Source organism: Hydra vulgaris, chromosome 02 (genome assembly GCF_038396675.1).
Source record: "Hydra vulgaris chromosome 02, alternate assembly HydraT2T_AEP".
Lineage (NCBI taxonomy): Eukaryota > Metazoa > Cnidaria > Hydrozoa > Anthoathecata > Hydridae > Hydra > Hydra vulgaris.
In genome coordinates, this window is record NC_088921.1 from 32,171,876 (window position 1) to 32,194,231 (window position 22,356).

At 27.9% G+C, this 22,356-nt stretch overlaps 2 protein-coding genes across 2 annotated transcripts in view; one reads left to right on the forward strand and one right to left on the reverse strand.

Moving 5' to 3' along the window:
* The window catches only part of LOC100197406 (rab GTPase-activating protein 1), a 131,310-nt gene that overhangs the window by 4,880 nt on the left and 104,074 nt on the right, over positions 1-22,356 (forward strand). The window lies entirely within an intron of this gene.
* The window catches only part of LOC100209337 (delta-aminolevulinic acid dehydratase), a 49,968-nt gene continuing 34,472 nt past the window's right edge, over positions 6,861-22,356 (reverse strand). Inside the window, exons 10-12 of the mRNA XM_065790626.1 lie at positions 7,706-7,735; positions 7,152-7,251; positions 6,861-7,046 (exon numbers count right to left, since the gene is read on the reverse strand). Coding sequence (XP_065646698.1) covers positions 6,988-7,046; positions 7,152-7,251; positions 7,706-7,735 — 189 coding nt within the window. The 3' untranslated portion in view covers positions 6,861-6,987. The remainder of the gene's footprint in view (positions 7,047-7,151; positions 7,252-7,705; positions 7,736-22,356) is intronic.

Genomic DNA, 22,356 nt, shown 5'->3' on the forward strand with positions numbered 1-22,356 from the left:
GAAGCTATTATTGAAAATACGAGAAACCAAATCAAAATCCGGCTTTTCGTATTTTCAATAATATTTTTAAGGAATCTGTTTAGTAATTCTCTAATCAGTCTATGTTAAATGTATTGTATAAGTGTTTTTTAATCGAACAACACTTATGCAACACATTTGCAGGTTAGGAGAAATATGAATGTAAAAAGATTGTAACAGAAATAAAACACGTTCATTAACATAAATATGCTTTTAATATGCTTTTATTTTTAAACTCCTTTTAAAGTTATGCATGCTTACTGCAGCGCCTAGTTGTTTCTATCCCCTGGGCGTCATTAAAAGTTGAGAAATTATTTTTTATACTTTTCTCAACTTATATTCATCGATAAATTTTACACTTTATAGAATTATCTCTCAGCGTTCAAAAATTTTCTCAAATTTTTTGCAAAGCGTCATTATTTGACATAAGTATAAACATACAAATGTTTGGAGTTTGCTCCATGGCTGGAAGTTATCTATCTGAAATTTCTAAAATAATTTTCTCAAATTTTTTGCAAAGCGTCATTATTTGACATAAGTATAAACATCAAATGTTTGGAGTTTGCTCCATGGCTGGAAGTTATCTATCTGAAACAACAAAAACTGCTGGATCCGTCACTGGCGTTTGTTGGGGAGCTAGTATTTCTTTTAAACTAATTATTAAACAATTTAAAATAAATACAAGCTCCCCAACAAACACCAGTGACGGTGACTTTATATATAAAAACTAATAACTTTGATTAACTAATAGTTAATTAAAGTTATTAGTTTTTATATATAAAGATTTTTTATCCTATTAAATATAAATCTTGAACTAGAAGTATAAAGTAAACAAAAGTAATGTAAGCAAAATTGTTCGTTGTCTATAAATTTTTATGTGCAGGATGTAACTTCTGTTAAGTAAGTAATCCGATGGAAATAAAAGTGACATTGTGGTTTATCTTCCTCCAGCTAGTTGCCATACAGAGGCCACATTACCAAGGCCCGCAAAGACGAGTTCAGCTCACTAAAGAGCATCATAACCCGTTTTGCAGACCAAGAGTTAGTGATTTTGAGATAAGTCGAGTTAGAAAGATAGCATAGCGGACAGATATTGCACTAGATGTTAGAATGTGCAATTCATACTATTAATTAGGTCATCTAATTAATATATGAGTATAAACGTAGTTACCACTGCTGATGACGTTTGATATATACATATTATCTAATAGAAACAAAGTATAGTTTTAACTACGTAGTAAAACTATTTTTGATGATATAAATACACCGTTGATATGTAGTTTTTTCGTATTGTAGGTTATTCTTCTCTAGCTAAATGCCAGACGGAGACTGAATACCAAGATCTGCAAAACGTGAATTTAAATCTATATATAGCATCGTAAGTAATCGAGTATCTTTTTTTTCATCGAGTTACTAAATATGAAGAAAAGTGAAACTCAGAAGTAATCGAGTTAGAAAAATAGCATAGAGAAAAGCAAAACGGCTATTTTATTTAAGAAACGCAAAAACTAAGAAATATCATTTTTTTCGAAACATGAAGTTATCTTTAAACCAACTGTTTTGAAATTAACCCCATTATTCTATTAATACAAGTTTTAAAGAACGTTTAAAAATAAAATAAGTTTTTTAATGGTAGAATAAATTGCTTGGTAATAATTGCACACTGATTATAACAATAAGTAGTTTGAATTTTACTTATAGATTTTAAATGTTAATTAGATTAATGTTTTTTTTTTGAGTATTGTTTGAGTTAAGTTAAAAACTTCTTTACAATCAGCAATCGCCGTTGTGTAGGATCATATTCGAGTCTAAAAACACACCAGTCAAATCTTTACAGTATCATTGAGATCATTACGAAACTCATAATATATTTCAAACTCTTTATGTGGTTTCCAGTACACACATGTCCTGCAATTTTCGCCTAGTAGAGTCCATTCCATCAGCATTTAAAGAAAAGGTCATTTCCCGACTTATTAAGACCTTAATCTCTGGTTAAATCATCTAGCTCACTCTGACTTAGAGAATAATGCTAAAAAGTTATTATGGTACAATACTTGTACCATAATAAACTCAATATATTTTTCCATGGCTTCGCCGCCGTTACTTGCTGATTCTTGAGATGATATATTCATTGCATCTTCTTTCGTAAAAGAATCGAAAAACAACATACAGCAACTTTAACATAGACATAACAACAGTACAAAACCTCATAAAAATTAATGCATAGTAAACACTTCATGTTTAAATAAATTAAATATGAGACTTTTGCAGAGTAAGATGAGAAGTATACAACATTTTGTGGTGGTTGTTGTACTGGTAGGCGGAGAAACAAGTTGAGCGCGGTACTACCAGGGACGTGGCGGGAATCGAACTCGGAACCTCTCGCTCATGAAGCGAGCGCTCTACCACTACACCACTACCGCATAGATCATCCGAGCATAGATCAAGCGAGCGCTCTACCACTACACCACTATCCATATGATCATCCATTAGTTTTCACATGCCGCGACATTAGAATTATCTTGTTTCATCTCCATTTTTTGAAAAAATTAAGTTATTGATTGTGTTGTGTATCTCAGAATAATATTTTTCTACTGTGTTGAAACCTAAGTTATAAGTAAAAATGTTGCGAAGAAAACGTAAGTTGTAAGAAAAATTTTATTTGCCGCCATCTAAAGTTTTTATTTTTTAAATTGTTTTATCTTAAAAGTCAAAATTGTGGAGATAGAATAAGATAATTCTAACGTCGTAATGTGTCAGATCTAGTTTAATACCTACTCTTACACCTCCATTAAGAGCAACTTAAGATCACCGCCATTAAGAACATTTAAAGCATCTTCAACTGTGCAGGAAATTATCCTCGACAAACTCTTTATATTTTTAGCTGCTGATAAAATTACATGCTTTAGATCATTGCATCAAAAGTTACAAGATAAGAAATGGATTTTAGTGTAGTTAATGTAATTTGGTATTAAGCCGGTAAATAGTTGCTGATTATTAAGTCAATAGACTTTAAAGAAATTTTTTTAATTGTTAAAATTATGCTAAAGATCAAAAATGATTTTACTTTTGAGGGATGCATTTATGGGATTAAACATAAAATTGAATCTTCATCTGAAAACAAGATTTTCATAATCGATTCTTGCTCAAAATTACAAGAAGTTATTATTAAACAACTTAACAAAATCAAATAAAATAGTAAATCTTTTGCAACAAATGAGTTCTGTTACAGTTGGAAAAAAAAAATACACCATAGAACGTTTGAATACTTTGCAACGAACGTTTGAACTTGAACGAACATTTGAATACTTTGCAATTTCAAGATCGTTATATGGAAGATTAAGGGAAGGTTATAAACTTCCAAGTATTTTTCTCCTAACAACGCTTACTTTGAAACTGGATTCTGTAATGGATGATACAGAGTTTTTAAACTCAGTTTTTCAAAACTTGAAAATGAAATGCAAAAAAAGTATTTGCTATTGATTGACGTTTACATCAAATCATCTCTTACTTACCTAACTGGCTCAATCTTTGGAAAAACAGTTAACAAACCAGACTCTTTAGCAACTACTGTTTTGAGTTTTATGTAAGTGTCACTTTATGGAAGACCTCAATATCTTTGCAAAATTTTACCGGTTTGTGAGCTCGATTCTAAATATCTGTTTGAACAAACCGTATCGGTTTTAAAGGGAATAAAGAGCCATAATATGTGAAAATAATCAAGCACTATTTAAAATGTTTGATTGTGTTGATTCGTGGTTGGCTAAAGACAATATCTTTTTGTTATATGACTACTAAAATCTGTTCGTAATAACTAGATCACAAAAAAAAAGCGATATTTTGCGATGAAACTACAACTGCTTTAAGATCTTACATTAATATATAAAAAAGCTGACGACACTATTACTTTATTTGAAATATTTGAAGTTCTGGAAAATTGTATTGTATGCTGTGTTATTTTGTAATTGTTGATTGTATGCTGATATTCAACATAAAAATCTAGATAGAGCAGTTATATCAACTTAAGAAGTTGATATAACTGCTCTATCTCATTCTTACTTAGTCTTTCAACAATGGCAGAACAAATGGCTAGCAAAACTAGACATCAAACAATTTCAGTTAACCAGAGATACAAGTGCAGCCTTAGCTCATACGTGTCGTTGTTTAGTAGCCATAACACAATTTTTGTTGCAGAATTCCTTTAAGTATGTAATACTGGAAAAACTTACAACTGACCCTCTACAAAAAAAATGTTTGGAACACTTTAACAAGGATCTGGAGGCATATATTTTGTCAATGTACAACAAATCATTGAAAAAGTAAGAATTCAACGTATATATTGGTAAAGACATTCTTTATCTGCAGAAAGTAGAAATAGCTGCCAGAAGTGTGGATACTTTCTTAGCAGTAATGCTATTGATATATTTGACAATTTGCATGAACTAGAAAAGAGTGTCCAAATAGATACAAAAGCAGGATTAGTATATATAGCTGGATATATTGTGCGAAATAAAGTTGAAGAGTACGAAGAAGTTAAATTTTATTACGAAGAACTTGGTGGTTATACTGTTAAAATTAATTGCGGAGGTTTGAAAATACCAAATGACATTGTTTGTCAGTGGACAATATTTTCTTTTACGAAATTGTTAAAAATATCTGCCTATGCTAATTTATATGCACCAAGGTTATCTGAAGAGCCACAACAAAAGATTTTGAAGTTTTAAAGGTGATTTCAAGTTGTTGTTGCTTTTTATTGGCCCCAGGCTCCGATTTACAATATTGAATTATTATTGTTATTGAAATTCCAATATTGTATATTATACTGTAAACTCAAGAGCAACATTGGTCATCGATTATGTTGATATATAGTATCATTCAAAGTTGCTTTTTGAAGCTGAGGTAGTAAGTTTTAAAAAAAGCATAGTTTCCTAATGTGCTATATGTCCTTCACCAATTTCAAGCATTACGATTATTGAACGTAGACTTATATCATAAGATTTTTCGGAAAATTTATTTGAACGTTTTTACTGGTATAGAAACTCATATTTCTTAAACATTTAGTGTAACCGAATAGAAGTAATAATATACTTCTTTTCACAGTCAGGGCATGTTCCAACTAAGGCAAAAATTTGTATACTAGCATCAACTAAAAGATAAATGGAGTCGCTTCAATAAATGTGAAACTGTAGTTGCGAAATAACTTTAATATCAGCAATAGCATTTTTTTTAAACATATAATTTAGGTGCCCCAAGAAGTCTTTATCACGGTCTTATCAGAGAGCACCGCGGATGAGCATTTAATTGGAAGTACATGCCTCCTTCCAAACCGATGTTGCAAAACTCTTTCAGAGGTGGGGTTTGAACCACAGATCCTTTGTTTCTGAGGCAAGTGCGCTACCACTGCGCCACGGCTGCTCATAGATAGTGGAGGTTATAAATTTAGGTAAAAAACTTAAAGCATTAATCTCAACAACGAAGCTTCACTCACATAAGCTTTGAAATCTTTTATTTTGTGACCAAACTGGAAAATATGATTTTATGGTGGTACCGCTAGAAGAAAGATATTTTCTTTTATAGTAATAGCGAATTGTTTTAACATCAATTTTCAATACTAAAATTAAGTACGAATTTAAAAAGTATATTTTTATAACAAATTGGGCATTTTTTAAAGCTGAGTCAGCATTTTTTAAAGCTGAGTCAGCATTTTTTTTTACAGTTTTGTGAGCAAAATTAGGATAAACTTGGGACACAATTTTAAAACGACTAATGCATATAATATAAAATTTAGTAAAATGATATTTAACAAATATATGAAGGGAACTAGCGAAAGAAAAAATCTATAGACAGGCTTAAAAACTCATAATGGCGTTCAACGTAAAAAATTACAATTTTAAAACCCTCTATCCAAATACAAAATTAAAATAAATGAAATCAAATAAAGAGTCATTAATTTCTTTCCTCTCAGTTTCTAGGTATATGTTTGAAGAATGTTACCAAAAAATTTTAAGTCATAAATTTAATATCTATGAAAATATGAGATTTGAAAAACTTAAAATTGCATGAAAATCATATTTCGCAAAAAATGCAATTTAAAAACTTAAACACATCATCTTTATACTTCAAAAGACCCCTCAAATAATATATCATTGGAAAGTATAGAATGACATTTTAAGAGTATATGTTTACACAACTTTGATTTTTTTTTCTAGGGGAACCACCTTAAGTACCTTTTTTATTAAAAACTCTAGACACTTGATTTAATGTTAGTAACTAAATTAAGTTACATTTGAGGACACTAAAGTCGTTTGGTTTTATAATTTTAATATTTGGCTTCTCTGCCGCATTTTACACGATGTTTACCTTCATTTCTATGGTGTTGCTAAGGAGAAATACTCTGTAGTTTATTTTAAAGGAAAAAAGAGAAAAACCTAATATCGTTTATATTGAAAAAAGTTATATTCAAAAAATTATATATATTTGGATTATTAAAATTTAAAATCAAAATTCCTCAGATTTTCAAAGTAGCGCCACGGCTCAACAACAAAAATTTAAAAATATTTTGTATTTGTCGTTTTGTCTATTAATCAAACCAAATATGTAAAAAAGAAAAAGAATTAAAGGCATTCATTATTTGCGACTTTCTGGTTCTCATAATATGAGATTTTTTTTTTTAGTTTTCTATTATTAATAAGAGTTTTTTTAATATGGCAGCCATCTTATAAACTGAATAACTAAACCTATACAGCCAATATTGACCAATAATGCACAATTAATTTCGGATATCTAACTAAAATCTAGATTCATTGTTTAAAACCAAGTTGACTAAAAAAAACCTTCACTGATTAAAACTCAAAATGATAATTCAAGATTTTTAAAAAAATCCATTTATAACCAACTATAAAACGTTTCGTCATCAGTGTAACAGCCAATCATGTAACAATCTAATGCAACAACCAAAACCAACAAATGTTATTCTTTTAACCATTTCAAAACTTGTGGAGTAAAATATGAAATTAAAACAGTAGCGCCTGAAAAATACAAAAAAATAAAAATAAAAAAAAAATAAAAAAAACTATCTTCCATTTACTAACATTTTTGCTTAGTTAAAAAAAACTGCAAAAAATGATTAATACCGGCTCTCATCATGCAATGCAATGACTCCATGACAGCTTGTTTGATGTCAAACGCACCTTGTTGACTAGCATGATAAAGCATGGCGTATTCACCGGATACCTAAAAAAAATAAAGGAAAATAGACTTTTTCATTTTAAAAGGGTATTTGAATACAAAAATTGTTGACATAATTTAAATGAAAAAGACTTTAAAGATCGATCAACAAAGTTGATCTGTAAGTACTTCTTTCTCAAAATTTAAAGTCATATTTCTCAAAATTGAAGTTGAATTACAAAATTAAATTTAATAAAGTTATGTTAATGATTTGAAACATATACTGAACAATATGAAAAGTAGTTTTATTTCCTACGAAAGAAAACAATAGTAAAAGAGTTCTTTTTATTTTTCATATGTAAAAATCAAACTTGTTTTTATAAAAATAAAATAAATGATTTTATGTTAAAAGAGCAAATATACGAAATAAAAATAAAAACACAACTATATATATATAATAAAGAAAATATTAAAAAAAAAAAATCAATTGAGTCTAAAAATATAAAATATTTTAATTAACCTGATAAACAGCAACAGGATAATCTGGATACTATAAAAAAATTAAAATATAAGAATTAACATATTAAAATTTTTCTTTTTCTGGAATTTTAGATCAGGGAGAGTGTGTATGAAAGATCCAGTTTTAAAATGGCGTGAAAAAAACTCAATTGTAATAACTTTTTTTTTTTTTTTTTTAATTCAATAATTACATTACTAAAATAAATCGGATAACAATACTAATAATCTATCATACACCTGTTTTAAAAAAAGAAAGAAAACAGCTCTTTCATAACATTGTGTCAATGAAAGAGCCACCTCTGTGCCATTGAATAAGCCGTAACTTTTTTCGAACGGCCATCAGCCGTAACTTTTTTTTGGACACTATTAAGTCTTTTAAAAATATTAAACTGTTAAATAGACTTCTCAAAACCAGATTGTACTTAAAGTTTTATAACTCTATGATAATCAATGATAAAACAAATGATAAAACAGTTTTAATAATAGTTTTACAAATTATTCAAAATCAAAAAATTATATGAGAATGAGAATAATGAAATAACATAATAATAAAAATACATAATAATATAATAAATACATAATAGAATATAATAAAATGAATCAAGCAATACAAAAAAAGTTTTAAAAAATTATTTACACTTTAAAAAAAAAATGACTTTTTCAGATCTTTGACTTTTAAAAATTTTATTGAATATTATTTTAAATTTAAACGGAGCTATGTTTTAGAACTTCATGAAAAGTCATTAAAACAACCATAGTCATAAGAAATAGATAGTCTGGTCACTCGGGCCGTATTATGTGATTTTTCTAATATTCGTTAAAAACACTTGAAAACTGTCGAACGGCCAGGAACAGAGTGCACAAAGTATGGAAACGGAAAAAGAGTTCAATGGTGAAATTGATATTGAAACATTATTTTTTTCTTTGGAAAATGATTTTCTTTTTGCAGACGGAAATTTTAATAAAGATTTAGACGCCTTGGTGTTGGAGTTGTCTAGTGAACCTGTTGAAAGCACATTTTCTTGCACAATTTGCTCTAAGAAGTGCATATCTCAAAGAGGCCTTACAAGGCATACAAATTCAAAACATCAAAGTATTCCTTTAGATTTAACATTACAAAATCCTCAACCACCAATTCTTCTCAGCGAATTTAAAAGTCTGCTTGATAAAAGCATTACTACCTTGATTGAAGACGAATGCTATCCTGATTTGTATAGAAATGAGTTAAGAATTAATCATGCAATGCTATTAGAAAATTCTTAACAAACCCTATCATTATTAGAGGCAACAATAGCTAGTTTTAAAGATAATGGCGATGCAGAAAAGTTTTATCCTCAATTTTACAAAGATATTAATTGTGATAGAGTAATTTTCATTAACAGTCTGACTAAAAAAACAACTAGACTTCTTGGCTATGAACTATGCAATCAAGTTTTAGCATTTCTTACAAACTCATTTTGCAATAATTCGTTTGTAAGTTTAAATGAGTTATCGTCAGTTGATCTTTCAGATAGAGATAAAGAAATTATCTTGTATCTAAGTGGTTACGTATTCGGTACATTTTATTGCAGAGTTTGCAGTTCGCGGTTATGGCAGCAAAAGTTAAGCACAGACTGCCTTTCACTTCTTAATGCTGGTAAAATAGAACATATTTTTAAGAATCCTGAAACATCCACTAAGTCTTACCAAAAATTTGTAGATGCTAAAAATCGAGGTGGTTTGTGGAAAGTGTCTCCTCCAGTTTTAGAAACCTTTACAAAAGTTGAGCTTCTCTTTCGCCAACAAAGTAATGGTTTTGCAAAAAAAATTGATTCAGAACTGATTGTAACCGAAATTTTAAAAAACAGTGTTGTAATGGCTAGCATATCTGAACTTCGTAGTCTTTGCACAAATCAAGTATCCAAAGAACTGTCTTTAAACTTATTTTATCATCTGGTTACACTTTAAGCTAGAGTGAGATCTTTTTCATATGCAAAAGAAAAACTAAGTATCCACAAACTTAAAGGGAATCAAACAAAGTCAAAATCACTCTGTTCAAAAATGAAAAAAACATCAATTGGATTTGAATAAATAGTTTAATGTAATATCACATTCAAAAACGGCTATTTTCATAGCCACAAATTTCATAAAAACATACTTGGCATAGTAACTCAGTTATTTATTTGTCATTAAAATATTAATTTGAGAAAATGTTTCAATTTGTTTGTGTCAATAAGTCATAGGTAATGCCCATAAGAATTTAAATCCAAAGGACCCTGATCAAAATGTAATACAAAATTAAAATATACATACAATAGTTTTAAATTTATAATAAACAAATATTTTCAGGTTAACTTTCTGCTGACTGATTTGTAGTGAGAGAGAGTGTTGTTTCATTAAGATCAGAACTGGGTATTTTTATTGTGACACTACCACTAGGAAGATTGCCATCTAAGGTTAAGAAGCTCCTACCTCAGTCAGGTCACCCTACTATAAATTGTATGTATTATATATATATATATATATATATATATATATATATATATATATATATATATATATATATATATATATATATATATATATATATATATATATATATACAACCCGTAGATGTTGTCAGAAAGTTTTTTCCATATTTTGTTGACAAAAAGTAAAAATTAAAATGCAAGACCGGAATTATTTTTTTTTATTAATTGATAGACTGCCTGCCCCAACCAAACCCTCAGTCGATGTAGCAACACTCCCTTGCGGGTCAGGCTAAAAGATAGTAGATGTAGCAGCACTCCCTTGCGGGTCAGGCTATTTGTCAGTCGATGTAGCAGCACTCCCTTGCGAGTCAGGCTATAAGATAGTCGATGTAGCAACACTCCGCGCATGATTTACAGTAAAAAAAAAATAAAAACATTTTATTAAAAAAATTAAAAATAAAAACGTTTTATTAAAAAAAATAAAAATAAAAACATTGTTTATATTGTTAAAAACATCCAGAATGTTTTTAAAACATTCTGGTCAATTAAATTTGCGTTTTTGTGGTTTTTTTAAAAAACGATTTATTTGTAATTAAATTAATGGTTTTTACTCTTGTCCAACATGCAAATGTTGGACGAAAGTCAAAAGTAATTAAAAGTGACGTATGTGTTGGCGTAAGAATCACTTTTTTCCTTCCGCTCTTCCCAAAGACAACAAACTATAGAACTATAGATCTATATATATATATATATATATATATATATATATATATATATATATATATATATATATATATATATATATATATATATATATATATATATATATATATATGTATGGATATATATATATATATATGGATATATATATATATATATATATATATATATATATGTAAATTATGTTAGTGTATTTTACAAATAGAGTGCTCAATGTTCTTAAAGAACAGAGCAATAATAAATTAGTAAAAAACACTTATCTAACTTTTTCTTCAATTTGAAGTTTCACCATTGCTGGGTCATCAGGAAGAGTTCCTCAGGGAACTTTAGGGAATTTAGAATTTAGAGTTCCTTAGGGATCTCAGGGAATTTAGAATTTATATTAAAAAATATTTTATATATGAAAAAAATTCTAGTCCTCTCTTGTATTAGCTATTTGACATATATATATATATATATATATATATATATATATATATATATATATATATATATATATATATATATATATATATATATATATATATATATATATATATATATAGCACCGCTCTGAGCTTAATCAAGTCAAGCTTAAATTATGACACCATACACCCAAGTGAATAGGTGTCAAATAAAGGTTTTTGTTAAGATTTCTTACTTTACAGATGATGTAAATATGCTAAGAGCAGACATTAAACCACTGATCTATTGCTTCTAATGCAAGCGATCTTACCACTACACATATAAAAGCTCCCCCATGCACCCAATAAGAGGAAGGGACAGCAAATTTAGGGAGCTTTTTTCAAATTTTAGAAGTCCCTAAACCAAATTTGTTGAACTAATAATCTAATACATTAGGTACATAAGGTAATCAAATGTTTTTTAAAATTATAGTGTCCTAATGACAGTTTTTGGGAAAAATACATTTTTTTATATATCCAGTGGTACCTATGAAAAATAGATGAGCTTTAAGAAAATCACCCAGTACCACCCCTGATTACACGCTAGGTCCCAAATACTATTTTATTGTTATCAGAGGCTCTATAAAAATCCCAATACTTAAATAATATCCTTAAAGGTTCTATAAAAAGCATCATTGGTGCTTGTTTACATTGTAACAAAAGTAAAACAAACAAAAAACAAGTCTGCAAAATAAACTTTTCTATTTATTATTATAACAACAAATTTCTCAATTAACTGATTTTATACTAATTAACAATTGCCATTTAATGTTTTTAAAAAGATTTGTGGCTATGAATATAGCTGTTTTTATGCAAATTCATTTATTTGTTTTCAGCAGTACAAGGAGACAAGAGTTTTTTTTTATAAAATCACTTAAAAAGTTAACATTTTTTATCAACAGATTTTTCAGAGTAAGTCCATTTTCTGTGTGGTATACGTGCCATACTCTCCTCCATTGACATTTTGTTTGATTCATTCAGACAGTTACCTGCAATCGGATGAAATAACTGTTGATTTCGAATAGTATTATCATTGAATCCAAAATCAAACAAGGAAGGATTATCTTTTCTTCTACCAATTGACCGTTGTTGTCCAAAGTAATTTTCTAAAGGATCTTGACAAAACCTTTCAGTTAATACATACCTTACATTGTTATTAATTAAAAATTTGACAAGTTCAATAACAGAATTAACTGTGATCTTTATACCATCATGGGTTTGTCAAGTAATAAACATATTACTTCTATCATTTTTTAAAAAATTTCCGGGTCTTGATTCAATAGAAAAATTTTTATTTTAGCCATGTAAATTGAACATCATTAGTATCAGAAAATGGTTTCAAAAATGAGTTGCGTTTTAATATATAATCATTTGTATTACGAACCTTTAAGCAATCAAAAAAATCATTAAAATATTTGCAAAACTGTGCAGTTCCAGCAGTATCAGATGGTGCATAGATTTCTAATGCAGTACTACATGAATTACTTAAAACTTGTGCAGCTAAACGAACATTCATAGCTGAAAATGGAGTTATTTTGATGTGCTCAACGGTTAGCTTTGGACATGCATGCAATTGACATTTTAAATCTTCATAAAACAAATCAGTTATATGAGACCATAAAAACATGTTGACCCTGATTCCACATGTAACGATTGCTTTTACCAGCTCCAGAATGAGAAAGGCTGTTCCTTATTGTTTTAATTGAATGAAGGACATCACAAATAAAATATATAAACCTTTTATCGCCATCATCAGCAAATAAATAATCAGTGCGGTAAGTCACATCAACATCACCATTATTATCTTCTTTCTCAGTCAGATTAAAATGCATTTTAAAAAATTTTCTATTCGATGATGCTCCATCACAAGTAACTGCTGCTACTTTTAAACCAACTGAGATTTATGAAATGCCAACAGCTTTCCGAAATAGGGGAAATAATTGCACTGATGTAATATTTATAGTAGCAAAGTTTGCAAAGCTGTATTTGAAAAGATTTACCATACTTCTTATTAAGAAAACTAATACACGAGAAGCAAGTTTGTCTGCCTGTTGTAATGTTGCAAAATTAACAATAGGATCGCCCAAATCAACATAACCAATTAATTCTCCAGAATGTTTGTCCCAAACAAGATTTTCTTGAATTTTCATTTCATCAAGAACCAAGACAATAAACTTTTCTTGAGCTGAAAAATGTTCGACTTTATCTTTTAATTCTTTGATTATATTTTCATTAAATCTTAACTTTGGCTTCACATAATTTTTATAGTCACAATCGCCTACGACTTGGTAAAACTAAGAAACCAGAAATATTTTTCTCATTTAATCGTACTGCTTCATAAGTAGCTGGTGATTTTGCAGCTAATCCCAAACAGTAACGTATTATTGCTGGATGATAGCAAATCCCTTGTTTTGAGCTTTTTAAATATTTTTGCTGCTCTTCCCAAAACAGGCTCATAAATGGAGAAATCTTGCTTTTATCAGCTCCTGCTATTATTTGAACTAAATCACTTTCAATACTTTTACTTATAGGTAGTGATGAATTTTAAATCTCCTGCTTCATCAAAGCTAATTCCTTTATTAATTCTTATTTAATTAGCTAATTTAATTAGCTAATAACTTTTTTAATTCAGCTAATAACTTTTTTAATTAAGCTAATAGCTCTTATTTAATTAGCTAATAACTTAGCTAATTCCTTTATTAATTCTTATTATTCATAAATAATTTTAAATAATAATAACTAACTTTAATAAATAACTTAGCTAATTGCTTTATTAATTCTTATTATTTTCCAGACAAACACTCTGTAATGTAAGCTTCAGACGATCTGGAGATGTAAATTTAATTGGTGCATTTAATTTAGCAGGGATACAAGCATTGGCAACATTTTTTTCAAACTTATGATTTCTTTTTTTTTCAATGCTTTTGCATTGAGAACAGCATAACACTAACTCAATCAGCATAATACATGACTGAGATCGAAAATAATCTGTCTGATTTAAGGGAAACTCATTTCTAGATGAAAATAAATCAATCTTTTTTGAAATACAATGTTTAATATACAGATTTGACTTTAATGTGAATATATCAGTTATTCCAGAACACAGGCTAAATGAAGTAACAACAGAAAAAAGACTTGAAGCTGAAATATGTTGCATTGACCTTTTATATTTTCTATATATTAAATGATCATCTGGAATGAGCCAAGAATATACACGAATGGTAAAAGGAAGACTATCATCAACATATATTTCATATAGAGGACATAAGTGGATTGTGTCATAAAGTTTAAATTCTGCCACAACAGGACTCACACTCACTGTCCAGTCACAAATCTTTAACTTGCTAATATGATTAAGGAACTCTTCGTATGATTTATATATGGGTTTAAAAGTAATAATACTATTTGAAATCATAGAAACATCTCTTTTAGCAACAATTGAAGATGCATATTCCCTTTGTATAGGTATTGATGATATAAAACTTTTTTTTGGTAGACAAATAGTCGGTAATGATCCAGGTTTTAGTGACTTTCTGTTATCGTTATGAAGCGTCATTTCTGGAAGATAATGCTTTTCACAAATAAACAGATTCTTACTTTCTATTTGAGCCTTCAAATAAGAATAATGGCTATTAGATTTTTTCTCCAAAAAGTATTAAAACTATCAGTAGATGCAGGAATTTTAAATATTGAAACTCCCTTATGCCTCCTAGAAGTACTGCATCCATAAATAGAACAATTAGCACCAGGCATTTAAAGAATTGGATGAAGAAGATGCAATTTAAACAGGCAGTTCCTAGAAAAACAATCAACAAAAATAAATTTTGTGCACTCTGCAGCGGACTGGACACTAAAAAAATGCTAACAAAGAGTTGATCAAAAGAATACCGCAAGTGGCCAGACTATCTATTTTTTTATGACTATGAAACAACTGATTTCGATAGAATAAGCTCAAAAATAAATAAGTAAACCACCAAAAATTACTTTTCATTTTCAAAATCTTTAGTGCTCCCTTACGACACTATTCATTTTAGTAGAACTGTACAATTTTTGTGGGTTACAGGTATCCAGTGTTGTTACACAATGAGTTAAATACAATAAAGATTGGATGCCAGTAAATTAGAAATAATGGTATTGGCTCCTTCAAAACCTGGCTCTTTCATACACACTCTCCCCTACATAAAAGTCAAAGTTCAATTTTAAGTCTTTTAGAACTAAATAAGTTTTATATATCACCAAAATGGTTGTTAAGTATTTAAATAGATAACATTAACACGTTGCTATTGAATTATAAATTTCAAAAATCATGTTTTACTGTTATTATTAAAACATTAATTGAAATGAAAGCTAAAATATGTATAATAAGATATCTAAAAAGCAAGAATACTTTCACTAATAAAGAAAAATGCATTCTCTGTGGTATTGAAGTTTTTTGTTCATCTGATAAACTACGCAGCCATAAAAAGCCAATTGTTCTGGTATATCTGATAAAGAAAAAAAAGATTTTTTTGTTAAATCTGTAAATAATAAAGTTGATATAAGTAAATAACATAGTGACGTTAATTTGATAAGTCAACAAAGTGAAGAATCTGATATTCCAAAAGAGTTTAATAAAAATGCTGCCATGATAAATTGGATGGACACTTTAAGCAAATCTGACCAATTGCAATATGATGAGTTATTGTCAAATTTTGTTTTTAGAACTGGAATTCCATTTAATGTTATAAACTCTTTAGCTTTTAGAAACTTTAGAGGTGTGTTAAGATTTAAACTATGTCATCAGAAAAAATGATCAGTACTACTCTTCTGAATAATCAGTATTTAAAGGTATTACAATATTGGCCTAAAAATGATAATAATAAAAATGATAGGCAAACATCTATATTTTTAAATTTCAAGTGAAGGTTGGTCAAATATTCGAAATAAACACCTTGTAAACTACGTTATCATAATTCCTGGAAAACAGCCTTTTTTTTAAATCTATAAACACTAGTGGTGCTTTTCAAACAGGAAAAACTAACGCTGAAGATATTTTAAAATTTGTAGAAGAATTAGGATAAACGTGTTTCTATTATAACTGATAACACAAGTTCAAAGAGAAGTGCATGGGATATTATAGGATGTAAATTTCCTAAGATTTTTGCTAATGGATGTAACTGCTTACGTCATTAATCTACCCATAAAAATATATTATTTCTTTGGATTATTTTAAAGAAAGAACTGCTCTACAAATTGTCTCATTTATAAAAAGAATAGATTTGCTTTCATAGGGTAGGGTGGGGTAATCTGAGCCTATTATTACCTATTTCTGGCTTGGAAAAAAAATATACAGCAAAACAACTTAAAATCATGATTAGACATCATTTTTAGTAAACTACATCAAAAAAAGTTTATATATTATTTTTAAATATGTCTAAGAAGTACTAATTTGAGTTGTATTCTATAGCACCACATTAACTCATTTAGTGAGGTCGAAGTTACATTTTTATCTTTTTTAATGAAATATACCAACTTATAGTAAAAAATAACTGAAGTCATATTGAGTATGTATTATAAGTCAAATTGAGTATGTATTATATTTAAACTATTTGATCAAAAGTTTAAGCATAATAGTACTTTAATAGCAAAGAAACGTTTTAAACACAAAAAACTTTACTTGTTCAAAGCGCTAAATTAGAAACGCAGAATGAATATTTTTTTCTCTTAGCTAATTTCCAAGGAATGCAGAACATTCTTGTGGTTCAATTTCCATAGTTATTTTTTTTTTTTTTTACGAATATTCTTAATATATAGAATAAATCATATTACAATTGTCCATTTTGAATACGATACTCAAATTTAAAAGTCAAAATATAAGTACTTCGCCAAAGTATGATTAAATTATGTTTAAGGAAGAGTTTAAAGCAAAAGCCTAATTAAAAATTATCCAAAGTTTTTTGTGTTATATATTAGAGATTCATTATCCTACAAAAACGTTGTTTTTGTAGGATTATGAATCTCTAATATATAACACAATGTTTGTATAATAAAAATTCAATGTGCAAAATTTTAAAACCATTACACTGCAATATCTACTAGTTTTAATTGAAAACATGATATCATTACACCATAAATGATCATCTTAAGGAGTCAATAGCAACATGGACTCAGGAAAAATGAATCCAAAAACAAAGTTAGACTTTTAATTTATGCTAATTTTCATATTAAAGATATTTATTGTTGTATAAGCATTAAATTTTCATTGACAAAAAACACATTGACATATAGACCCACATTACCCCACCCAAAAATGTAGCTTATTTCAAAAAAACCATGCATCATTCTGTCAAAACTAATTGAACCTAATTATGTGGTAATTTTCTTCCAGATAAAATATTTTTACGTGTTAGACCCCGTTTTTAATACCTTTTTCTGAAGTTTAAGGTATTCAATGAAAATAAAAATATACTTAAGAATTTGCCCTACATTACCCCTTAAACCCACATTACCCTACCCTACTCTATAGGTTTAATGAATTAAAAAAATAGTATAGAATTCAAAACACCTTAGTAATTCCTGTTGACACTTGTAGGTATACTCAATATAATTGCTTATCAAAATTAATGAATGCTAAATTTATTGTTGAACTCTTAATTGAAAATCAAGTTATATCAATTATTAAAGCATCAGTAATGTCAATTATTAAATCATCAAAAGTAAATCATAAAAATTGTTTTTGATTGCGAGTTTAGGAAAAAAAGTCAAAAGCTTATCAATCAAACTTAAATTCCCAAGTAATATAATTGTGAAATTTTAAAGTGATAAATATGATTTACCAAACATTTAAAACGATTTTAGACAAAAAGACTACTCTGTCATTTTAAAAAACATGATTTAGATTCAGGAATAATTGTCAAGTTATTATATGAAAGGTGGGTCTTTATCCATAAAGAATCTATGAGATTTGCAATTGTTTTATCACCAATATATGCTAGTGATGACATGATTGGTTCAGATAAATTAGACACTTTAAAATAAATAAAAAAATATTTACAATATTTTATGATTCAGAAGAAAAAACTAATTCATTTTTTTTTTTTGAATTAAATGAATATTTAACACAATTTTTTTTTTATGTCAGACAGCACCAAATAAGAAATTTTTAAAAGGAGAAATTTTCAATACTGGGTAATTGTCAGAAAAAACAAATTTCCAAATTTATCAAAATTACAATCAGGTTATTTACAGTTCCAACAACTTCTGCTTCTAGTGAAAGGGTTTGGAGCACTTATAATTTCATTCATGAAAAGAGGAGAAAAAGACTATTCAATGAAAATGTGGGAAGATTAACTTTTTTTTACATCAATGCATCTTTATTAGACAAAATAAATAAACAAAATTACTTATGTGATGAAAGCTATGTTGAAGTAGATGTTGAATAACTAAAGAGAATGACTTCATTAGGTTAAGATAAAGATGACTTCATTAAGTTCTTTTTGTGATTTGACTTATTGACAACCTACTTAGCAGAGAACAAAAAAAATATATTCTTAAAGTTTTAAATGTAAAAAACATTCACCCATTCTTTTTAGTCTCTTGTTATTAGATTTGTTCATTACAATGTTTTTTTTTGTTCATAATGTTATATGTTTGTTGTTCAAATTTCATATCATTGTTAAATAAACATTTGTTATTTACTATTAATAATTAAAGTATTTACTATTCATAATTAAAGTATAAAGCATGAATATGGAATATCCATGCACATACTTTATGGGGAGGATTTGGAACTTACGAAACAGAGCGACAGATTCAAAAAAGGTGTTGAAATTTTGTGATACAAAAACAAACAAAAATGGATTAGAAGTCCTGGTCAGAGTAAGGATTTTTCCATGTTCTGGTCTAAATTATGGAAACAAGATGGAAGTAAATGTTTTTGAGAGTGATTTGTTCTTTTACGCTATGATTTCTAGACAATGAAGTTGTCTAGAAATCATACCCTAACAGTAAAAATTGTGAAAAAGTATGACCTTTAAGGAGCTGTAACTATTGAGTCAGCATAGCAACATGAATTTTTACATGAGATGATAGCTGTGGGTCTGCTCTTCCATTTAAAAAAAAAAAAATTGCGCATGGTTGCATTGGTATCTGAAAAATCCGCTGTGAAAGACATGATTTTGAAAAAACTGTTCTAACTTACCACCACTTTAAAAACTGAAGCCAAAAGATTTGAAAATAATATTAACTAAAAATATGTTCATATTTTTAGTTAATATTATTAGTTAATAGTTATGTTCATATTTTTAGTTAATATAAAAGTGTAAACTGCCATATACAAACAAAATTTACACCCGATCTTAACCTACTTACTAGAAAAATGAATTTGAAAAATGAATTAAATATTAACAAGTCAAAAAATTTCATAGAGTTATGAGTTTATTTCATATGTAGTTTTATACTATATGCCACTTAGGAAACTATATTTTATAAATTAATCACCCTTAAATCAACATCCTTGGCATTATCGTTTAGACTGAACCCCAACTTTACTTGATAATTGCTTTAACAAAAAATTCATGATATCCACATTTATTTATTTTTAGTTGCTTTCAAAACAATACACTTCCTTGGTGTATTGTTATTGAAAATATTAGTTAAAAAATGAATTGCTAATTCATTACTATGACCATGTACTATGACCATGTGTTGAGTAGTGAGAAACTGTATAAAAAGCTCATGTTCATTAAAATATAATAATTTAGCTAGAAGAATAACAAAGAAAACAACTACATCCCAAATAAGTAAACTTTATGTGCAATTTTTTTTTCTTCAAATAATTATTGGTAAGAAGGAATTTAAAATTAACTTTGAACCAACAAGATGGTTGCGATTCATATAGGCAGTAACGGGATGTAATTAATTATTCATCATTGAGCAATTGGATTCACATCCAATCACTTTTGATTAAGATTATATGCCAGAAGAGATGTTTATGAGCATTTTTTAAACTCAAGTTACTTTTTAAAGACCAGAAAGGTAAGAATCTTCAATTATTAAGAAAAGATTACAGTGAGCCATCAAAAGATAAAGATCAATCCAATCATATAAACTTCTAATAAACAAGAAAAATCTAAAGAAGTGGATAGCAAGAGAAGACAGAAAACTATGCAATCTAGTTTTCTGTCAAGACAGTGGTTGAAGTACATCATTTATTGACAGGATTGAATTTGACACGCACATAAGAGCTGGTATTCATTCTTCGCAGATAACTTTTGCAATGGATAAAAAATAGTTTGTATTAAAAATGAAATCACAACTTTTTGCCAATATTGAGAGACATACTTACTATATCTGATATGACTCTCAAAACTGTGAACAATTTCCTATCATGTCTTGTTTCAAAGGGTTGGGTGGGCTCTACAAGTTAGAAGCACTTTTCAATTTTCTTATGCTCAAAATGCTTTGCTGTATAAATACTTTATGGAAGGTAAACAGACACATAAGAAATTGAGTCCAGACCAAGTGGAAAAGTTACTTTGAAACAATTTTGATACCCACCAATATGTTACTATGCAGCAGATTATATCTTTGTTTTCAAGATAGACAAAAAATATAAAAAGGATCATTAAAAGAACTGGCAGAAACAACAAACAATCAGCCAATTGATGACAAAAAACAAATGGATACATTTATGATAACGATGATGGTAAAAATGTTGAAAATAACAAGATGATGAAAATGAATTAGGAATGGAAATACAAGAGTGTTGAATGGTGAATGTTGTAATATAACAAATTATAAGAGTATTTAAAATATAATATTAAAATAGATAATTGAATGCAACAACAGAGTACTCTAAGATTTTAATATATGCGATTTTTTTATTATCAGTGAATTGTTTCTATTATTCTATTTGTTTTATCAGGTGTTTATTCTATTTGTTTATTATCGATGAGCTAGCTGCATATAAGGAAGACAGTTGAGTGGCTGTGAAACATAATGTACCCTAGTACAGTCACAAAGATAAACTTGTTTGATGTCTTCTGAAATACAGAGTTTAAACATTGTTTTATTAAAATGTAGCTCAATTTAATTATTTGTTTTACTGTTTAGATAGGTGAGAGTGTTTAGAATGAGAATGTAACTCTTTTGTGCATTACTGTGGAGTCGAAATCGCTAAACAAAATTGCGACTCTGACTCCAATAGTAAAACTTTTCAGTATTGCACGTGCATGTACAAAATATGTAACCTTCAAAGAATTTTTTTTACATATTTGACAAAATCATATAGTTGGCAAAAAAAAATTTTTTTTAATTATCGCAATATTTTTTTAAGAATTCAAAGAATTTTTCAAAAATTTTGCTTCAGAGTCGGAGTTGGAGCAAACAAGTTTTTTTTATTTATTATTTTTCTAATAAAAATTGTGGCTGGCTATTATAAACAAGTAGACAAAACTTATTAAAATAAATAATATTCCAGTTATAGCATCTTAAAGTATGATAAAATATAAAAATAAGCAAATTTATCAAAACTCGTCTGATTTTTAATGTACTGCCATAGCAGAATGACAAATATTCATACCAAAATATTTTCTATTTGTCATTGCATATATTATTATTTGTCATTGCATATATTATTATTTGTCATTGCATATATTATTATTTTTCATTGCATATATTATTATTTGTCATTGCATATATTATACAAAGTGAACATGTAAAAAAGAGCAGATCAATGAAATTCATTTTTTTCCTATAAAATTGTCTGATTCTTAATGGCTCTTAAAAATTAAATAAAACATTTGTTAATTTTTATTTTATTCATTTTATTAAAAATTTAAATGAAGTGTTTGTTTTGCCATTTTTAATTAATTTGAAATATCAAATAAAATTAATTTTTAAAATTACCAGACCCTGTCAGGTTGGCATTGGCGAATGCCAACCCTAATTCTGAAGGGTGTGTAAATGTATATATATATATATACATATACACATATATAAATTTTCTAATTTAGAAAAATTTTAACTCTAAATCTAAAATATCCTAATAACAATTTTCA